This window comes from Mirounga angustirostris, unplaced genomic scaffold, assembly GCF_029215605.1.
Source record: "Mirounga angustirostris isolate CCGP_5_RB_7025 unplaced genomic scaffold, mMirAng1.0.hap1 SCAF_1, whole genome shotgun sequence".
In the NCBI taxonomy this organism is placed as follows: Eukaryota; Metazoa; Chordata; class Mammalia; order Carnivora; family Phocidae; genus Mirounga; species Mirounga angustirostris.
The window spans coordinates 355,166-375,955 of NW_026991709.1; the positions used below are offsets into that span (position 1 = coordinate 355,166).

Consider the following 20,790-nt stretch of genomic DNA (forward strand, 5'->3'; position numbering starts at 1 on the left):
CACAGAAGCTTCCACTGCACTACTCCCAGTCCTGCTCACCTCACACATCCCTAACACCCATCTGGCCGCAGGAGGCATCTGAGTTTCTTTCAACACTGGTCTAGACTCCAGAGAGCCCAGGCCGAATTCCCCACTAGGCCGTGCAAAGCCTGCCACGAGCCAGCCCCCGCCTTCCCCAACCTGCCCTGTCTGCCCGTGTGCTGGGGCAGCACTGTCTGGAAATCCCCCAGCCCACTCAGCTCTGGCTCATCGTCGTTTGTCTAGCATGTTCTTCCTGCCCTCCTGCAACACCCTCCTCACACATGCTTTCAAATAAAGCTGGAAGAAACGCTCTTTCCTCTATCAGCCCGGCTCGCCCGTATGGACAGCTGCTCCCCTCTGGGGTTTCGATACAGCCACTGTATACGTCCTTCAGCCATCACTAAGCCATGAGCATCTTGGCACTCAGTCTGCTGAGTGTTGCTGAGCAACAGGGTGACACACAGAGTGTCTTGGTCTTCTCGGGCTGCCCGAACAGAATACCACAGACTGGGTGGCTTAAACAAGAGAAATGTATTTTATCACCGTTCTGAAGACCAGACGTCTGAGCTCAAGGTGTCAGCAGCTTTGGTTCTTCCTGAGGCTCTCTCCTTAGCTTGCACACAGCCGCCTTCTTACTTGTCCTCACACGGCCTTTCCTCTGTGGGCACACGCTCCTGCCATCTCTAAGAAGGACACCAGTCCTACTGGATCAGAGCCCACCCGTATGACTTCATTTAACCTTCATCCGCTCCTTAAAGGACATGTCTCTAAATATAGTCACACAGGGGGTTAAGGCTTCAACCTACGAATTTGGGGGACACATTTCAGCCCATGACGCCAAGATTACCTAATAACGAGGCCAGATTATCTTATTTCTATACCCTTCATCTCTAAATGATCTCCTAATTTTAGTGTTTCCTGAAAAGGGCTAATCTATACCCTCCATCTTCAGAGATAAGCAAAGCAAACAGAGCCCGGGAGTTAAGTAGGAACTCTCTATGACATGCTCTTTTGAGTTACTCACCTGCTTTGACAGCATGAATATGTCCTTTCACATTTCAGATACTTAATTTAAAGGTCTTTTATCAAAGATTCTGGAGAAAAAGTTCTGAAATCTGAAAGGAAACAAAAGATCTTTCTCTGCTATTTCCAAAATGGTACTCTCAAGTCATGAACAGTCAGTGTAAACTGAAGGGATAGGATTTCTATTCTTCCCTTAAAGCTGAATAACACAAAGCCAAAGTCTGAAAGGAAGCCCCTGCACAATTACTGTCCCCAGTGATTACCTGAGGTGCTGGCCCAAGAATCCAGGAAATCTCAAAAACAGAAGCCATTCATTTCCTGTGTGGAAAAGGAAGAGGGACTCTGGGAGCATCACTCTAAGTGATTCTTTATCGATAGATGACAGAGACAACTATTTTTAGGTGTTGTGTCTTTCAACGATTACACAGCTTTTTTTTTTTTTTTTTTGCTGTGTAGTATGTAATTTCCCAGTCTTTGTAATACAGAGGTGCAGTATCAGAAACGTTAGATAATTTTCTCTATAAAGATGGATCCATGAAGACTGCAGTCTTACTCAAAAGCAAGCTTACCGTAAACAGAATGCTAGCACAAAAATTAGTCTTAAAAGATCTGTTAGCAGAGCAGAACAAAGTAACTCAACCCCCCTTCATCCCACCCACCCTTTCTTCAGTATGTCACAGACAGTGACCAAATACTTTGTATGAATTCATTTTTATTTTAAATACATGCCGCATATCACATCAGGTAAAATAACACATGAAAAGATGAAATAAAAATGTGTTTTCAAAACTTAAAACTCTTCCGTACTTTTCAACTAAAAAGATGGAACACTCACAGCCTGGACCCTGACGAAGAGAGAGACAGGCACGGCAGCAACACAATGGCGACCATTCCCCGGGGGTGCACGGCGTGAAGTGTGGGTGCTGGTCATGGGGTGTGGGGGTGACGCCAGTCCCCAGGCTCATGTTTCCATGAGACTCTTCATTCTAGCAGACCAGGGCCCCCACTCAAGTCTCTTTGCAGACTTCTAAGTCCTGGATGTACATCTACCCCACTTTGTGAGACTAAAGGTCTACAGAGAGAAGGGACCAAACGACCTAAGGGATCTGAACCCAGTTCACGCTTGCCTCCCTGCATTCTTAACACAGCAGCTAGTGAGTCTCAAGGACATACATTGTCAAAGCACAAGTTCCAGGGACCCCTCACGACGCTTCAAGTAGAAACCACTAGGGCCACTGGGCCGGGCCCAGGCTCAGGCCGCCTTTCTGGCCTGCCTCCCCCAACCCACCACCTTCTCACCACCTGAGTCACCACGCTCAGCCCACCCACCTGGTTGGGATGCTCCCTCCCCAGTCACATGGAAGTCACCTGCCAGGGGTGTTCTGACCACCAGTCTAAAACCACTTCCCTAAGTCCCCGTTGTTGTCTTTCTTTTCAGCAGAGCCTGGATGGACAGAGGTCCGTGGACATGGATGCACACCAGCTCTGGTGGCAGGGTCACAGAAGAGAGCAAGAGGCGTTTGGCCCCAGCCCTCAGAAGTGTCACTATGGACAACTAAACCAGAGGCAGCCACAGGCAAGAGGGTCCTGAGAGAGGGAATAATTCCATTCAATACACACAGACCAACAACTATGTGGCAGGTACAATCTCAAAGTGCAGACCGCGGATAAGGGCGACAGGCACTTAACCCCACAACACCAGGTAAGTCAGCCTTTCAACCTGGGTCTAAACCAGAGAGCCCATAACGGCAGTTTAGGGCCTCTGAGAAGCAGATGCTAAGACAGAACAGACATGCAAGAGACTTAGAAGCGAAATGCCCGTGAGGGGGAATGGGGAGTGAGCCCCAGGCTGGGGCGCTGACACGATGCAGGTGATCCCTGGTAGAGGTAGAGGGAAGGAAGGCAGGTTGGCCAGGAAAGGCCTTAGGCTCCACGCAGCTCTAACAAGGCTTCAGGTCAGCATGGGTCCTTGAGCCAAAGTCCCCAGCAGGAGCCATAGGCTCCCAGGCCCGGGCCTGGCTTTGTACTCCTGCAACAGAAGTGTGGCCTCGGCGGGAAGGTGGTGTGGGCCCACAGCCCAGAGGTGAGGCCACGGGTGGATCACGGCCACCTCAGGGCTGGAAGATCCTTCCAGATGGCACTTGAGACTTGAGCCCCACACCAGCGGGCATTCCGCTGGTAGTTTCTTCCTGGTAGTCTGAGCAACCAAACCAAATCCTGGGTCAATGGCCCCCTGAGACACAGGTCTGTCCTGCTGATGAATGGCTTCACTGAATCTGAAAAACTATTACCAAAAAAGCTAAGTATTCAATCAAGCACAGATGATTCTTAATTTACAACTGAAAACAGGGGTGCCTGGGTGGCTCGAATGGTAGAGCATGTGGCTCTTGATCTTGGGGTCATGAATTCGAGCCCCACATTGGGCATGGAGATTACTTAAGATAAAAAAAAAAAGTAATAAAAGTTTTAAAAAACTGAAAATAAACACATGTGTAGTTTTTACTCTTTTATTAATTAAACAATCTTTAAAATGCCTAAAATATGCTAGGTGCTGAAGACATAAAGACAAACAGATCAAAACTTCCTCTTGAAGTGTTCCCTATGAAGTAGCAAAGAAAAGCAAGCAAACAAAGAAATACAATCGTGCAATAAATCCTACAGGAATGATGCAATGAGCACTATGCGGACACAGAGCGGCAGGCACCTCACTGGAGAAGCGGGTGTTTCTCAGAGCAAGGCAGAACTTCAAAGAGAAAGTGAAGTTTAAACAAAAGCAGGAATTCAACAGTTCAGACTAGTTGGCAATGAACAGTATGTGCAAAGTTTTAGGATATTAAAACCGAAATCATAGTATTGATACTCTTAAAAGCATATAAATCAAAATTCTATAAAGAAAAAAAATTTTGTAAGGAGACAACTGTGCTAGGTGATTCACTACAAAAAAATCTAAAGGGAATATTCCTGAATCATGTCAAGTGGGACATACAAGCAATTAGTAAGTATAATTTTCAGAGATCTTCCAGCATGTTTTATAAATTGAAAACATCTGTCTTTACAAATATAAACAGAAATCCTTATTATGCCAGCAACAGATAAAAAATTTGTTACAAAAAGTATAAAGAAATATACAAGGACATTTGGGTATTTCCTTAAAAGTTCTGTTAGAGTTGCATGGACTAGCACTTCTCAGAAGTTTTGGACTCAGGACCCCTTCAGGCTCTTAAAAACTACTGAGGACCCCAAAGAGCATTTGTTTGTGTGTGTTATATCGATCAACATTTACCATATTAGAAATTAAAACGGTGAAATTTAAAAAATATTTCACTTGAATTTGTTTATAATAAACCATGTTAACATAAATATATTTCAATAAAAAATAATAGATTTCCGAAGCCAAAACATTCAGTGAGGACAGGTATTGTTTTACTTTTACAAGTCTCTTAAATATCTGGCTTCGTAGAAGACAGTCGGATAGATTCTCTTATCTGCTTCAGCATTCAACCTGTTGCAATCTGGCTTTGTCTGAAGTCTACAAGGTGAATCCAGCCTCACACAGACAGATGCTGGACGAGGGCGGAGTGTTTCAGTAGCCTTTACAGATCACTGTAGACATTCCTCAATACCACACCACCCAAACTAGGCAAGTGGTAGTTTCTCACAGAATAGTTGCAATGTAGAATCTAAAACCGTATCAATGAACTTTTCGTACTGTTGTGTTACAACCCAATGGTCTATATTTTGAATGGATCTTTTCACCTGTGCACAAATTTGTAACATGATACACTGATATTTAGAAAATACTGGTTCACAGAACTATACAGATCTTCCTAATGTTGACGCATTTCATTATATAATATCGAAACCTGACATTAATATTGCCACTGATCTCATCAAAAAAGTATTTAAGTAATGAGAGGCTGTCATGCTCATGGTGCATATAAGTTTTATAAAATTCTAATTTTTGTTCAAAAGCACAAATATTATCATTGACCATAAATTCTGACAGTTGTGCTCGTGCATTTATGTTCCAGAAAATGTCCACCAGATATCCAAGTCTTGGAAACTGTGGTTTGTCCAACACCCGTTTTTCAAGTAAACACGGCATTCTGCAACAAACGCAGCTCATTCACTTTGCAACTCAAGACGCACAAGTGTTGTTCCTCACAACATGCCCTGGACCTCCTGGTGGCACTTCCCACCGCCTCACACGGACTATTAAAAAGATGGGCATTCAAGGGTCAAGATTTAAGAAAATTAATTTTTATTGCTTCATCAGGAAGGATACAGGTAAGTGACAGTGCCGCCTACGTCTGCTGCTGAGCGGGGAGTTGCTGAGGAGCACAACGGCCATCAGCACCATCAGTACAAACACGGGAAACAGAAATGACATCTTCGTGTCACTGTGAAAACAGTCTTCCTTCACAGGTGCCCAGAAAAGGTCCCAGGGACCCCCAGAGGAACCACACTGGCAGATTACTTCTGGAAGGAAACCCAGGAATTGGACACGAGAGAACACCTGGTAGGGAGGGGGGCGCACCACACACTCACACTCACACTCATGCTCACTCACTCTACCCCACACTTCCTTTGAACTGTTTCACTTCTCTGCCCCTGTATCTGCATTACTTTTTAATAAAACAGTGTGCAAAGCTCATCAATGGAGAAATGCAGCTAACCCTGACCTCTGACAGCTGAAACATTAGCTTGCCAGTGGGCTCTCAACAATTACTGAATGCACGAATATATACAAATAACAAACACAAAAAACAAAAAGTGGCAAGAATCTCAAAGGTGGGAGCAAGTGTGATGAGACTTCCAAGAATACGTAGCCACCTCAGAGAAGGCATTTGGGCTGGGCTTTGATGGATGGAAAGAATTTGTGGACATGTGAGAACTTTAATATACCACAAAATATTTAGCAAGCACAACAAATGTTTATTGATGTAAAGGCAATGTCAGGCTTCTGTTTTGAAAAATAAGAATTATATCACAAATTACAGACATTAAGAACATTCAACGAGGAAAAAAGCTTTGTGAAGAAGTCCCTTCCTCTACACCCACAGAGCTTTTCCCCTTTTTGTTTGCCAGCATCCAGGCTGAGGCCCCTGCATTAACAAAATGCAGTAAAACAAGAAACAGACTAAAGGTAAAGCTTTGAAATAGACCTATTAACCAGAATAGGAATAAAGAAACAGAAGTGGAACAAAGTCGATTGTGTAGGAATTTCCTTTCTAAACCACTGCAGGCCGCTCCACCGCAGCACCAACTTGACACGACCATCCAGGTTTTTCTTTCTTTTCTTTTTTTTAAAGATTTTATTTATTTGTTTGACAGAGAGAGAAAGAGACAGCGAGAGAGGGAACACAAGCAGGGGGAGTGGGAGAGGGAGAAGCAGGCTTCCCGCCGAGCAGGGAGCCCGATGCGGGGCTCGATCCCAGGACCCTGGGATCATGACCTGAGCCGAAGGCAGACGCTTAACGACTGAGCCACCCAGGCGCCCCCACCCTCCAGGTTTTTCAAGGAGTTCAGCACCACCAGCCCCGAGATCCTGTACAGAACCAAATGAGCTGTGAGCTACTTAGAAGGTAAGTTGACGCTATAAAAGGTAAGTACCAGAGTCTGGAAATTAATTCCTGTTTAATAATTAACACGTCTAATAACCTCATTCTCATCCACGGACAATCTCATATACTTTAAGGAGCCACACGTGTAAACTCTGTGTGTTCGTGATGGGGGGTTTGGGGGGTGCCTGAGAAGAGTGGGGTTCTGCTTTCCACCTTTCTTCCTAGGAGATCCTAAGAAGGGTGAAACCGCTGGGAAGGTTAGGGGGCAAGGCCAGAGTAATGCCTTACTTCCCTCTTAGGAATCCATAACATAAAGCCAGCAAACCTGCCCTATAGGAAAAAATCAGTGTATTCCAAGACCAGAACCCCTCTAAGGGCTGACCCCAATTGTAGTGGTTAATGATGACAATCCAGTGAGGATGCCGGGGAACAAGGCCACACGTGAGTCATGAATAAAGGCAGGGCCACACTCAACCAATCACTACTAGTCAACTAGTCCGGTGTACAGGCCAAAGGAAGTTGTGCAGGATTTTCCAGATTGTCCAGGTATCCATCACTACCGGTCTCCACGTGGGCAGCATTTTGTCTGTCAAGTCCCTCTTCCCCTAACCTGCCTAGCTCAGTGTCAACGCTAGACTTGATGCAAGTTCTCACTCAGAGAAACGTGAGCACTGTGAAGCCGTCCTATTTTGACATTTCTTTACTCTGAATTAGAAGTTTATCCCCGCACACACAACGCGGGGAGGGGAGGCCCAGGGCAGAGTCCCACCTCCTCCTTCTACTGGATCAAAATTCGCAAGTGATGACGACAAGACTAACCTGGGTTGCTTCAGGACTGTGCTCCACTAGGAACACCTCGCCAGTTTTAAGGCATGCTCACACACTCTATCTGACTGACTCTCCAGGAACTACGGGGCGTCCATAAGGCTGCTGGTCGCCTCCCCACAGCCAACCAAACCCCCCTTCAGAGGTGCTAGCATCCAACGGAAGTTCAGGGGCGCGTGCCAGATGCCAGCCGCTGCGTGCAGATGCCGAAGGTCGGCCTGAGACAGTCCCTGCCACAAGGCATCTCCGCGTCCAACAGGGAGGCCCTGTATCAACACAATCACGACGCAAGCTGAAAAAGCCAGCATCGAAGGTGTGGGAACACCCCGGGCCTGAATAACCACGGACCTACTGGGGCCAAAGGAAAGGTGTCAGGCGAGGCTAGAAGCTGGGACACAGGCCAGGGCTCCTGCCTCCCTGGCGCAATGCACTCTGCCCTTCTCTTCAAGGCTCTGTGCACACCCTTCTCGGCCTAAGCTAGCTTTCCAGGTCCTCTCCACTCACATCTAACCTTACACCCTTTACTCATCTCCACATCCCCCAGACACATCTAAAATGAGGCCAGCACAAACGGATGCAACTAAGAAGCGTTTTGTTCACTGGATCCAATCTCATCTGTCAACTCCTAGAAAGCACTCAAACATACAACCACAGAACAGTAAGAATTGAGGGAATAACAAATACACTGGAGCAGAAATGAGGGGCAATCTGCAAACCCGTATTTGAGATGTGTGAAGTCTGCATCTACATGATTTTCCCTTGACGAAGAACTGTAACAAATTCAGGATAGTACTTCCTGTCAGAACCATTCCTAATTTGGGTTTTTCAGACTTCTCAAGAGCATCTAATCACAAAGTATTCTCAAGTCCACCCACTTCTTACTGCACTTCCATTTAAAAAAATGTGCCGTTCACCATAGAACTTTAAAAAATTTCCGTGTTGAATTCAAAACAGCTGCAAGTAGATGCTGCATTATCTGTAAAACAAAGGGGACAATCGCGCCCTCCACCCTGAGCTTGGTGAGGGTTAAATCAGTGAGTCCAAGCAAGCACACACTTACTTAGATGGTTCTTTCAAAAATTCACTGCCCCAACCTAAGCCCACTTACCAACCTGAAACTTAGTCACTGGACTATGAGAAAATGCGTTTGTTTCAAAAACAGAGTTAAACATTTAGATGTGTTTCCTCAACGGCCGCTGGCTGCCCTGTAACTGGGCAAGAACTTGCTCTTTGTGCAATGAATCCGAACACAACATCGGGACACAAGTCTTGGGGAGAGCTCATTCTCGATGCCGAAGCCACCCACCTCTGAAGTGCAGTTACTCCAGTCTATTTTTAACAAACAACGTTCATCGTCTTTTCAATTTTTTAGGATTTTTAAGAATTCGGAAATGGGGCAACAACCTCGTTCTACGTGTTCAGTGCTTTGCGTATGTCCTTTTGGCCCGAACGACGCAGACAGGCAGGTGCTGTTACAACCCGGTAATACAGGGGGACACGGACACACAGGCTGGAGGCAGGCTCACAGGTCCTGGGTACGGCCACCCTCAGGAAGCCCAGACCTGCAGCCTGAGGCTCGGAGAAACACCGCCTTACTGCTTGGACAAAAATGGTCATTCCCATCGCGACTCACGTGCTTGAGGCCAAACCACCCGGTCAAACCGCAGGGCTCGGTGACCCGCCGGGAACCCAAAGGCTGGCGGCCTAAGGGGTGGGGGGTGTCCAGTTCTCCGGGTGAGGGCCGGGCGGGGCTCCCGGGATCCGGGCGGAATCCGGGCCAGGGTCTGGGGTCCCGGGGTCCCGGGGTCCGGGGTGAGGGCCGGGCGGGGGTCCGGGCCCGGGCCTGGGGTCCCAGGGTCCGGGGTGAGGGCCGGGCGGGATCCGGGTCGGGGTCCGGGGTTCCAGGGTCAGGGCCGGGTGGGATCCGGGCTGGGGTCCGGGGTCCCGGGGTCCGGGGTGAGGGCCGGGCGGGGGTCCGGGCCCGGGTCTGGGGTCCCAGGATCTGGGGTGAGGGCCGGGCGGGATCTGGGTCGGGATCCGGGGTTCCAGGGTCAGGGCCGGGTGGGATCCGGGCTGGGGTCCGGGGTCCCGGGGTCCGGGGTGAGGGCCGGGCGGGGGTCCGGGCCCGGGCCTGGGGTCCCAGGGTCCGGGGTGAGGGCCGGGCGGGATCCGGGTCGGGGTCCGGGGTTCCAGGGTCAGGGCCGGGTGGGATCCGGGCTGGGGTCCGGGGTCCCGGGGTCCGGGGTGAGGGCCGGGCGGGGGTCCGGGCCCGGGTCTGGGGTCCCAGGATCTGGGGTGAGGGCCGGGCGGGATCTGGGTCGGGATCCGGGGTTCCAGGGTCAGGGCCGGGCGGGATCTGGGTCGGGATCCGGGGTTCCAGGGTCAGGGCCGGGTGGGATCCGGGCTGGGGTCCGGGGTCCCGGGGTCCGGGGTGAGGGCCGGGCGGGGGTCCGGGCCCGGGCCTGGGGTCCCAGGGTCCGGGGTGAGGGCCGGGCGGGATCCGGGTCGGGGTCCGGGGTTCCAGGGTCAGGGCCGGGTGGGATCCGGGGTCCCGGGGTGAGGGCCGGGCGGGATCCGGGCTGGGGTCCCGGGGTCCCGGGGTCCCGGGGTCCCGGGTCCGGGGTGAGGGCCGGGCGGGATCCGGGCTGGGGTCCGGGGTCCCGGGGTCCCGGGGTCCGGGATGAGGGCCGGGCGGGATCCGGGCTGGGGTCCCGGGTCCGGGGTGAGGGCCGGGCGGGATCCGGGCTGGGGTCCGGGGTCCCGGGGTCCCAGGGTCCGGGGTGAGGGCCGGGCGGGATCCGGGCCGCTCACCTTCCGACAGCTCCAGCTCCAGCTCGGCCAGGCTCTCCCGCACCTCGGCGGGCAGCGGCACCGCCTCCAGCGGACACCCGCGGTCGGCCATGGCCCGCTCCGGCCGCGCCCCGCGCACGACCAGGCCGGAACACGCCCGGGAGGGGCTGGGGCCGCGGTCCCGGCCGGCCCCGGGCCGGGCGGCGGCGGCGGCGGCGGCGGCGGCGGCGCGGGCGAAGGCTACCTCGCTCCCCTCGGCCCCGCGGCCCGCATCTGCCTGGCGCGGAGCTAATGCGACGGGGTAGAGGCGCGGCCCGAGGGGCTCCGCACCGGCGCGGGCGCGAGCGCGGGCGCGGGCGCGAGCGCGGGCGCGGCGCCGCCGCCGCTCCGCGCGCCCCCGACCTCCCGGCCGGCCCTACACGCAATGCGCGTGCGCGGCGGGAAGGGCGGGAGGGAGAGTGCGCGTGCGCGGCGGGTCGTGGGCCGGGCTCGGAGCGCCCGGCCCGCCCAGCAACACCGAAGGCTCGCTCCCATTGGCCCCGAGGATGCGGCGAGTGCCCTGCGGAGTCCCGTCGGGAGAGGCGGGCAAAGGAAGCTGGGCGCCGGGAGCGCGCGCCGGGTTCGGCCCTGTGCGCCCTCGGGGTGGGGGCCCGGGGTCCGCGGGCCTGCGCAGCCACTGGCCATCGGGGTGACAGCAGCCAGTCTGTCCATGTGTGACCCTGCAAGTGTTCCTTCAGCTGCACTCGGCGCTCTCCGCCGATTCCCAGTAGCCCTGCTGGGACACCCTGTGCACACTTGGAACACCGGCCGGGATATTAGCAGACACCGGCACGGGCCCCCGTGAGCCAGACATTTGTCCCAGGCTTTGCTATGTGCTAGCTCATTTACTTTTCTCAACTGCCGCAGAACGTGTAGTACTGACCAGGAATGAGCTCCGGCCGCCGTCTCGGGCCGGGCGCTGACCTTCGGAAGTGGGAGGACGGGCACCGGGGAGCAGCAACACAGGAGGAGGCTGGGAGCTTGCTGGAGCTGACCCCGGAGGCCCGGGAATCCCGAAAGGGGAAGTGTGTCTGCAGGGTGCCCCTGAAGGAGCTGGTCCCCAAATACATAAGGGGAAGTGTGCAGGGCTGCGCTGTAGCGGGTGTGCCCAAGGCCGTATCCTGCCTGGGGCAGTCCACAGCTGGTGCCTGAATGGAGCGCAAGCATGAAGATCTGGCCATTTGGGCCCAACACCGAACCCCTCCGAGGATCAGTACCGGCCCCAGAGCACACCAGACCGGCAAGAGCTCTGCAGGGCCTCTGCACACTTCTGCGTCCTCTGCCCAGTGCTGCTTCCTTCCCCTTCCTCTCACAGGTCTTACCCCCCAAACTCCATCTCAGCATCTGCTTGTGGAGAAGCCATCCTACAGCACTTGCTACCAGGAGTGGTCTGCGGAAGGGAGGGAGGAGATGTGCTGGGTCACTCACAGACCCTGTGGTGATCTGCTCATTTCTCACCAGCTCTGAAGCTGGAGGTAACCAGTGACGTGAAGTGGAATGCACTAAGTGGGTGACATATGGAGCCTTTTTTACATTACAGTAGCTATCAAGAAGGATCATGGAATTGGGTAGCTATTCCTCAGTACTACTGATACTCTTAAGAAAAACAACAGGCACACCTGGGTGGCTCAGTGGGTTGAGTGCCCAACTCTTTTTTTTTTTTAATTCTTATGTTAATCCCCATACATTACATCATTAGTTCTAGATGAAGTGTTCCATGATTCATTGTTTGTGCATAACACCCAGTGCTCCATGCAGAACGTGCCCTCCTCAATACCCACCACCAGGCTAACCCATCCTCCCACCCCCCTCCCCTCTAGAACCCTTAGTTTGTTTTTCAGAGTCCATCGTCTCTCATGGTTCGTCTACCCCTCCGATTTCCCCCGCTTCATTCTTCCCCTCCCGCTACCTTCTTCTTCTTCTTTTTCTCTTAACATATATTGCATTATTTGTTTCAGAGGTACAGATCTGAGATTCAACAGTCTTGCACAATTCACAGCGCTTACCAGAGCACATACCCTCCCCAGTGTCCATCACCCAGTCACCCCATCCCTCCCACCCCACCCCCCACTCCAACAACACTCAGTTTGTTTCCTGCGATTAAGAGAGTGCCCAACTCTTGATCTCAGCTCAGGTCTCAGTCTCAGGGTCATGAGTTCAAGGCCTGCATTGGGAGCCCAGCGTGGAGCCTACTTAAAAAAATAAAATAAATAAAAAGAAAAACAGGGACACCTGGTGGCTCAGTTCAGCGTCTGCCTTCGGCTCAGGTCATGATCCCAGGGTTCTGGGATGAGCCCCATGTCGGGCTCCCTGGTCCGTGGGGAACCTGCTTCTCCTACCTCTGTCGCTCCCTCTGCTTGTGCTCTCTCTGTCAAATAAATAAATAAAAATCTTAAAAAATAAATAATTTAAAAAGGAAAAAGAAAAACAATGGATAGCTGATGGCTAACAACAGACGGTTGAAAGCCACAGAGCCTCTTTGGTTGCATATAAAGCATCTTCCACACTGAGATGATAAAGACAAGGGCCAGGCCCAGGGATTAATACCTCAAAGATGGTAAGCACCCAACCAAGGCAGTTCTGTTATGCTGAGTTTGGGGCCCTGGTTGGGAAAAGCTGGGGCCATGACACGGGTTGGAGGTATTTGATATCTGGCTAGATACCCTCAAAGGTTTTGACTCCCCAGCCTCGCCATGTGGCTCACCTCTCCCTGTTTAGCCAGCACTCCTTCCCCCACCTCCTGGACACTAAGCATGGAATCACAGTTATTTGGGGGGCATAATTTAGCTGGAAACATGAGATGCAAGGGGAGCTATAGTCCCCTCCCCCTCAAAAGGACTGTGTATTTGTTTGCTAGGGCTTCACCAACGAAGTACCACAAACAGGATGGCTTACCAGGAATTTGTCTCTGGAGGTCGGAAGTCAGAACAAGAAGATGGCATGGGGGCACTGGCTGGCTCAGTCAGAAGAGCATGCGATTCTACATCTAGGGGTCATGAGCTAGAGCCCCTTGTCGGGGGTGGAGATTACTAAAGAAACATAAACTTAAAAAAGAAAAAAGATGACAGCATGTCTGGGTCCTTCTGAGGGCTGCAAGAGGCTGTCGTTCCTCTCTCCCAGCTTCTGATGGTTTGCTGGAACGTTTGCTATTCCTTGGCTTGTAGGTGCATCACACCGATCTATGCCTTCATATTCACATGGCTTTTCCCCTACATGTGTGTCTGGTTCTGTGTCCAAATTTCCCCTACTTAAAAGGACACCAGTGATACTGAATTAGAACCCACCCTAATGAATTCCTCTGAACTGGATCATCTGCAAAGACCCTATTTCCAAATAAGGTCACATTCACAATTACTCAGGGTTAGTACTTCAACATCTTTTCTGAGAGGGGGTGGGGATAAAATTCAATCCATAACAAGCTGTAAGACCAGGCAACATATACTTCCAAGAACTGGGAAAATTTGTGTGGGGCTGGATTATGAGTGTGTTTAATGAGTGGTGGTCCCCCACACGTTTAATTCATCAGCATGACCCTTGCAGAAATCGGAAGGGAGTTACAATATAAAATTGGGTAGAAGACAAATGGAGTGATCCAAAGGGGCACCTGCACCCCAATGTTTATAGCAGCAATGTCCACAATAGCCAAACTGTGGAAAGAGCCCAGATGTCCATCGACAGATGAATGAATAAAGATGTGGTTCATATATACAATGAAATACTACTCCGCCATCAAAAAATGAAATCTTACCATTTGCAATGATATGGATGGAACTAGAGGGTATTACGCTAAGTGAAATATGTCAGTCAGAGAAAGACAATGATCATATGATGTCACTGATATGGGGAATATAAGAAACAAAACAGGATCATAGGGGAAGGGAGGGAAAAATAAAACAAGATGAAACCAGAGAGGGAGACAAACCATGAGAGACTCTTAATCATAGGAAACAAACTGAGGGTTGCTGGAGGGGAGGGGGATGGGGGGGTGGGGTAAGTGGGTGACGGGCATGAAGGAGGGCACGTGATGTAATGAGCACTGGGTGTTATATGCAACTGATGAATCACTGACCTCTACCTCTGAAACTAATAATACACTGTATGTTAATTAATTGAATTTAAATAAATTTTAAAAAATAAAACTGGGTAGAAGAGTTTATTGGCTTATAAGCAATCTTCTGAGATATGGGGTTTAGGACCTGAACAAAGACTGGGTGTGAACTTGCTGAAGGGATGCTGCTAGCATGATGGGGTATCTAGTGCCGCATAACAAAGTACTACACACTTAGTGGATAAAACAGCAAGAAGCATCTCTCTTGGTGACTCATTTACGCACATGTCTGGCAGATGATGATGGCCCCCAGATTGTGGGACACGTGGAACAAATATAGTTTTGCCTGAAGGCTTTGTTGACAATTGCATTGTCCCATTACATCCATAACAACATGTTCATCAGCCAGATGAGCAAGAGGTGAAGATGCTGGAGACCTTGGTAAGATACAGATACTCCAGAGAGGAAATAATAAACCCCATGAAGATTCAGGCGCCTGCTACATTGTCATATTTTTAGGGATCCAGTGGTCAGCAGTGTCCCACAGGGCAGCTTTCCAAAACTAAAAGACAATTATTGCATCCGGCACCTTCAACAATTAGAAAGCAAGACATTGTTGGACCTCTTCTGGTTCTGGAAGCAGCATGTTCCACACCTAGGAATCCAGCTCTGACTCAAATATTGAGTGATTTGGAAAACTGTCAGCTTTGAGAAGAGCCGAGAACTTTGATATCTACATATTTGGATTCTCATCAAGGTATCCTGTTAGAGTGGTCCATAAGGGGGGCAGGTAACTAATGGAGGCCGTAATAGGTCAGGTTCTGCTGCCTGAGCCAGAGGGTCTAGCAGGTGGCATGGTGGTTATTGGTGGCAGGAAACAATGCAACATGGAGTTTCTGTCATGCCCCAGTAGGAGATTCACAGTTCAGGACCCTGAGGTTCTACCATACCACTTGGAGCAGAGAATTTATATGTCTTTTTGGGGAAAAAATACCCTGGTTTGCTGTTGTGCTGATAGACATGGAGCACCTGACCTTGGGGCACTGGAGTCACCCCGCAGCCAAAATCGCCCGTTGTGAGATGGGCCATCAAACTTGGGAAGTCCTAAAGTCAGCTGGGCCCAGCAATAACCCATCATAAGATGGAAGTCTCAAGACTCAGAATGAGAACATACAGAAGTCACGAGTGAGTACAGAACAGGCAGCCCAGACCCACGTGGCACCCACTGCTGTTCTTTCAGAGCCATCTATCATTCCACACCTATCACATCCGGGGGAACATTTATGACCAACCAACAAAGGAGCAAACATCTCGAGCTTGGTTCCTAAATGGCTGGCTTGGTATGTGAGTTCGAAATGAAAACAGACAGCATGTAGGACAGGGGTAAGGGTATATCCTCCCAAAAGGCAAAGCTCTTAGTCATTCATCTTTTTTTTTTTTTAATTGTAACAAGCAAACCAAGGTGAGAATATATATGGACTCCCACCAAGTGGGATGGTCGTTGTATAAAATGTTAATGCCCAGAGAGCATCCATGAAAGAAGTACTGAACAGCCCAGTAGACAGAATGCCTCAGCCAGCTGACGTTGGACGGCAGTTCTCATTGGCAACCCTAGTTCTGGCACGATGGGCACAAGAGCGGAGGCCATGCCTGGGCCCAGCAGTGTGAGTTCTCTGACCAAGGCTCATCTAGCCACTAGCTGCCATTGGATGTCCCACCTGCCAGCTAAAGACCAATGCTGAGCTCCCATGAGGGCTCCTTACGTACACTAAGAATTTCCCATGTTGGAACTCTTCCATCCGGGAAGAGCCAGCAGTTCATTTTCACAGGAATAGATCCATATTCTCTGTATCAGTTTGGCCTTCCTACCCACAAGCACCAGCCAGCAAGGGCTTACGGAGCGTCTGTTCCATTGGCACAGGACCCATATGGCATCATAGGAGACAGGATGCACCAACAGCAAAGGACTGGCAGTGAGCACGGGGTCTGCTGCTCAACAGAGCACTGGGACAGCCAGCCAGAAGCACAGCTGAAGTGCCAAAGTTGGGACTAAGATCCTGCAAAGCCAGGGTGCCCTTCAGACCATTATATAGCACTGTGTTCCCAGTGGGAAGGATGCATGAGCTGAGACCCAAGGGGCAGAAACAGGAGTAGTCCCACTCACCATTGCCCCCAGTGGTTCCACCGAGGGACCCTGCACTTCTTGTCTTCCCAAGTTCAGACTGCAGGGTTAGAGGTCCTGGCCCCCAAAAAGGACACTCACTCGTGAACATATCAACTGTTCCCTGGATTGCAAACTATGGAGGTCTGGAAACTGGGGGGTCAAAAGGAGGAGTCACTGTCTTGGCAGTGGAGAAGGTATGACTGCTCTTACATTAATTACACGATGGGGAAGAATATGTGGAACCCAGGTGATCCCTGTGGTGCGTCTTGGTACTCCTTTGCTTAACTGTGGTTAAGAAGCTAAAGAATTAAAACACTAACTCAAAAAGATATCTGCACCCATATGTTCACTGCGGCAGTATCTACAATAGCCAAGATACGGAAGCCGCCCAGTGGCCATCAGCGGATGAATGGCTAAAGAAGAGGTGGTAAATGCATACAGAGGAGTATCACGTGGCCATTAAAAAAGAACAAAATCTGGCCATTCGCCACAACGTGGATAGGGCTAAAGGATATTATGCTAAGTGACGTAAGTCATACAGAGAAGAGACAGATACCATATGCCAGGCAGCATGGGCCTGGCATCTGGCCCAGAACTCTGGGTGGTGAGCAATTGTAAAGGGGCACGAGGAGAACAGATCTACAAGAAGACGGCTCTGCTGTTTGGTTTGTTTTTTAGATTCCACATGGGTGACGACACCATGGTGAAATGTATAAACTTGTGGAGTCACGACGTTGTACACCTAAAACTGGTATCACATTTCATGCCAACTATATTTCAATTAAAAATAAAAATACAGGGGGCACCTGGCTGGCTCAAGCAGTGGAGTCTGCAAATCTTGATCTTGGCGCTGTGAGTTCCGAGCCCCGTGTTGGGTGTAAAGATTACTTAAAAATAAAATCTTTAAAATAAATAAATAAATAAAGCGGCAGGCACCTGGCTGGCTCAGTTGGTAAAGCATGCAACTCTTGATCCCAGGGTCATGAGTTCAAGTCCCACATTGGGCATGAAGCCTACTTAATTAAAAAAAAAAAAAAGTAAAAAATAAAAAAAATTTTTTTAAAATAAAATTAAAAAAATTAATGAAAATGCATTAGAAATAAAAGCATAAGCTAAGAACATTTTATTCCATCAAAAAATAAAAAGTAGGAGCACCTGGCTGGCTTAGTCAGTAGGGCATGCCACTCTTGATCTTGGGGTTGTGAGTTCAAGTGCCATGTTGGGCACGGAAATGACTTAAAATTTTTTAAATTAAATAAAATATAAAAATAAAAATAAATTAGAAAAAAAAAAGGAACCTAAGGAATTCAACTCGCAAACGTAATGAAGGGGTCTGCCTCTTGATTCACAGATTCCCAGTCTGGCTGTAAGGGAGGTTTAGGTGCTGTTGGTTTAAGGTACACACCACTTTGAGACATTCCCTCAAACGTGTACGATGTGCCTCCAGGCTGGTGCTGAATGGCAGCCTTCAGTGGCCACTCCACTCTTTGGTCAAGGCAAAGGTTTCCAGCTGCTGGGACACACATGTTAGTTCTCAAAATGGCCCCTGTATATGGATACCCAGAAGACAGAGAGGCGAAGGATGAGGCAGACCACTCCAAATTGGTAGGTAGCAGGTAGAATAAGCAAGGGAGCTTACTTATGGGGCCTGTCTTGGGCAGCCATAAGACAGGTAGATCTCCACGCCCACCTGCCAGTTAAAAGTCTATATAGAGGCCTTAACTGGATTCAGTCACATATTCGATCCAGATGGACTCAACAAGGCCATGTCCTTGGGACAGCTCCCACAGTGGGAACAAAGAGGCAGAGCACACATTCCAAGGACAGGGGAGGGAGTGAGGAGCCTCCGATTGATTGCCCAGGTCAAGCTCAAGGGTCACCTGGCACTCACATCCTCTCGATGACCTCCCCCAACAACGGTAAGACCAGTGAGCTCTACGAGCGTGAGCTCACCCTGCACTTTCCTTGCTTGAGAACGGCCTGGTGCTCAGAGGCGGGGCTGTGCTGAGCTGCCCCTGGGGGTGGGATGTTCCACAAGTCCACGGATGCTGGTGCTGATGGTTGCACCACAGGCAGGGAAGCCAAACTCACACCTGTCCTAGGGTGACAAATCACTGCCTCCTCTGAAACGTGAGGAAGCAAGCCTCCGTATCAGACTCAGCATCGGCATCCGCTCCTGGCAACTCAGGCCTGAAAAGCGGCAGTAGCCAAATGGAAATCTTCCCAAATCCACCTGTGAGCCGGGTTGTAGAGTGCCAACTGTCCACTCCCGGCTGATGCCAACATGCTCCGTAGACCCATCTGCAGAACAAACCTGTTCTTTCCTGTTCTGTAACTGGCCAGAGGGAACGTCCCAGGAGACCACAGACCACGGGGGGGAGGGACTAGAAAACGCAGCACCAGTCATTCTGGTTGCTTGGATCTGTTCAGACCCAGTTTTGTGTGTCTTCTAACGCGATGGTATTAGACGGTGGGAGGGAGCTTTGGGAGGTCACGGGTTCCAGGGGGTCATGAGGGTGAAGCCTCCGTGAACGGGATCAGAGCCTTACGAGTCACGAGAGCTTGCTCCCCCTGCCGACTCTCCTCCGCGTGAAGACACGAGTCACAGGGAGCAGTGTGCTCCCTGAAGAGGGGCCTCACCCGAAGCCCAGCACGCTGCCACTCATCTTGGACCTCCAGCCTCCACAACTGTGAGAAATACATTTTTGTTGTTGTCTGTAAACCACACAGTTTATGGTGTTTTGTTACAGCAGCTGAGACAGCACCGTGTCCAGTGCTCGGTGGGATGCTCTTCACCCCTTTTCATGGTTTGCTCAGTTCTGCCCTGAGCACCTGTTCTCCACTGGGATCAAACTCTTGACAAGGGCCCAGGAGCTACAGCACTTGAGGAAAGGCTTATATTCAGGCGCCTTGTCACCCCTCCCTCAATACTGACCAGAAAAGACAATCAGTCCAGCTTCAGTCGACAGAGGCCAGTGCCCGTCACAATCTTAAGGTCTCTGATTGTTTAGACACCATATGACTTTGGTCTACTGCATTAAAAACATCAGAGTAACAGGTCCTAGGGAACAGAAAGTAGCAGGATATGTGCTGGCTGGCCCCATGGTGAGGAAGGCCCCATGGAAAGCTGGGGCTGCCACTCGGCAGTTTCTGGGGGCGAGCGGTCTGCAGAGTAGCACGCTGCCCCCTCCAGGATCAGAGGCACTGCCTACACCTAGGGACGGCTTGTCTGCGTTTGGGTCACAACCATATTTGGATGTGCTGCCCCAGTCTGCACACTGAGGAGGCCACGGGCCGGTAGCCTCCTGGGAGACCAGCACTGCAGACCTGCGGCTCAGACCCTCAGCACCCCCAGCGCGGGACGCCGGACAGTGCTCCACGTTAAAGGCCCGTCAGGGCGGACCACCAGGGTCTTGAAGCAAAGCTTTGTCTTCCTCTTGCTGATAACTCAGTTTCCATTAGAGAAACCCCAGACTTATGCCTGGATCCTGGCAGAGCCCAAACGCCTGCCCAAGGAAGCAACGCACAACCCACACAGTGCATCCTGCCCGGGGCGCTGCCTGACCACCATGTCGCGAGGACAGGCGGGCACAGTGGGACCCCTGTCGCCCGAAGTGCTACGTGTGTGAGGTGTGATGAAAAAACACGTATCTGGTCTTCGCTGTTGGTTCCTGGCTCCTAAAACCCTTGGAGTTTCCTGATAGGAGCGTCCTCTTGTTGTAACGAGCCCCCCTCGACCACACCGGAGTTCTTCACCCAGTGGACGCACAGTGGGGTCCCCAGAGAACTTCGGGATGGGGGCTGGAGATGGACTTCGATCATGTGGCAAATAATCACGACGACATCGTGAAGCCCTGATACAACCAATCCTGAGCGAGGTTTGGGGGTCTTCCGGGTCGGTGAACCCCTGCTGTGCTAAGTGGGGTGCCACACCGCAGGGGGCAGACAAGCTCCGTGCTCTGCCCCCAAGCCTGTCCTGTGCACTGCCTCCGCTCAGCAGCTCCTGAGCTGTGTCCTTCATACCAAGCAGTGACAGCACTTCCCGTGTCCAGTGCTCGGTGGGCAATCCCCAAACTGCAGGGAGAGGTTGTGGAAACACCCATATTTGCAGTTGGCCAGGCACAGGGGCCCCACTTACGGCTAGTGTCTAAGGTGGGGCAGTCTGTGGGACTGAGTCGTGCCAACCCCAGGTAGTGTGAGAACTGAACGGATGCACTCAGCTGTGCCGGAGACGTGCTGAAAACGGACAGGACACGAGACTCGAGCGGGTCAGGTACACAAAAGTAAACTGCATGAATTCCTCCTGCTCAGTTGTC

At 50.9% G+C, this 20,790-nt stretch overlaps 1 protein-coding gene across 17 annotated transcripts in view; it reads right to left on the bottom strand.

Moving 5' to 3' along the window:
• The window catches only part of DIP2A (disco interacting protein 2 homolog A), a 108,330-nt gene extending 97,774 nt beyond the window's left edge, over nucleotides 1-10,556 (bottom strand). For 5 of the 17 annotated variants that reach the window (XR_010407175.1, XR_010407176.1, XR_010407173.1 and 2 more), the window contains exon 1: nucleotides 10,245-10,553. Coding sequence is in view for 12 of the 17 variants with exons in the window: in XM_064577550.1 (XP_064433620.1) it covers nucleotides 10,245-10,335 (91 nt within the window). In the remaining 5 variants the exon portion in view is untranslated. Of the gene's footprint in view, nucleotides 1-10,244 lie in introns of all 17 variants that reach the window. The other 12 variants (XM_064577552.1, XM_064577583.1, XM_064577549.1 and 9 more) reach the window with 5 other exon arrangements.
• Between the last annotated feature and the right edge of the window lie 10,234 nt (nucleotides 10,557-20,790).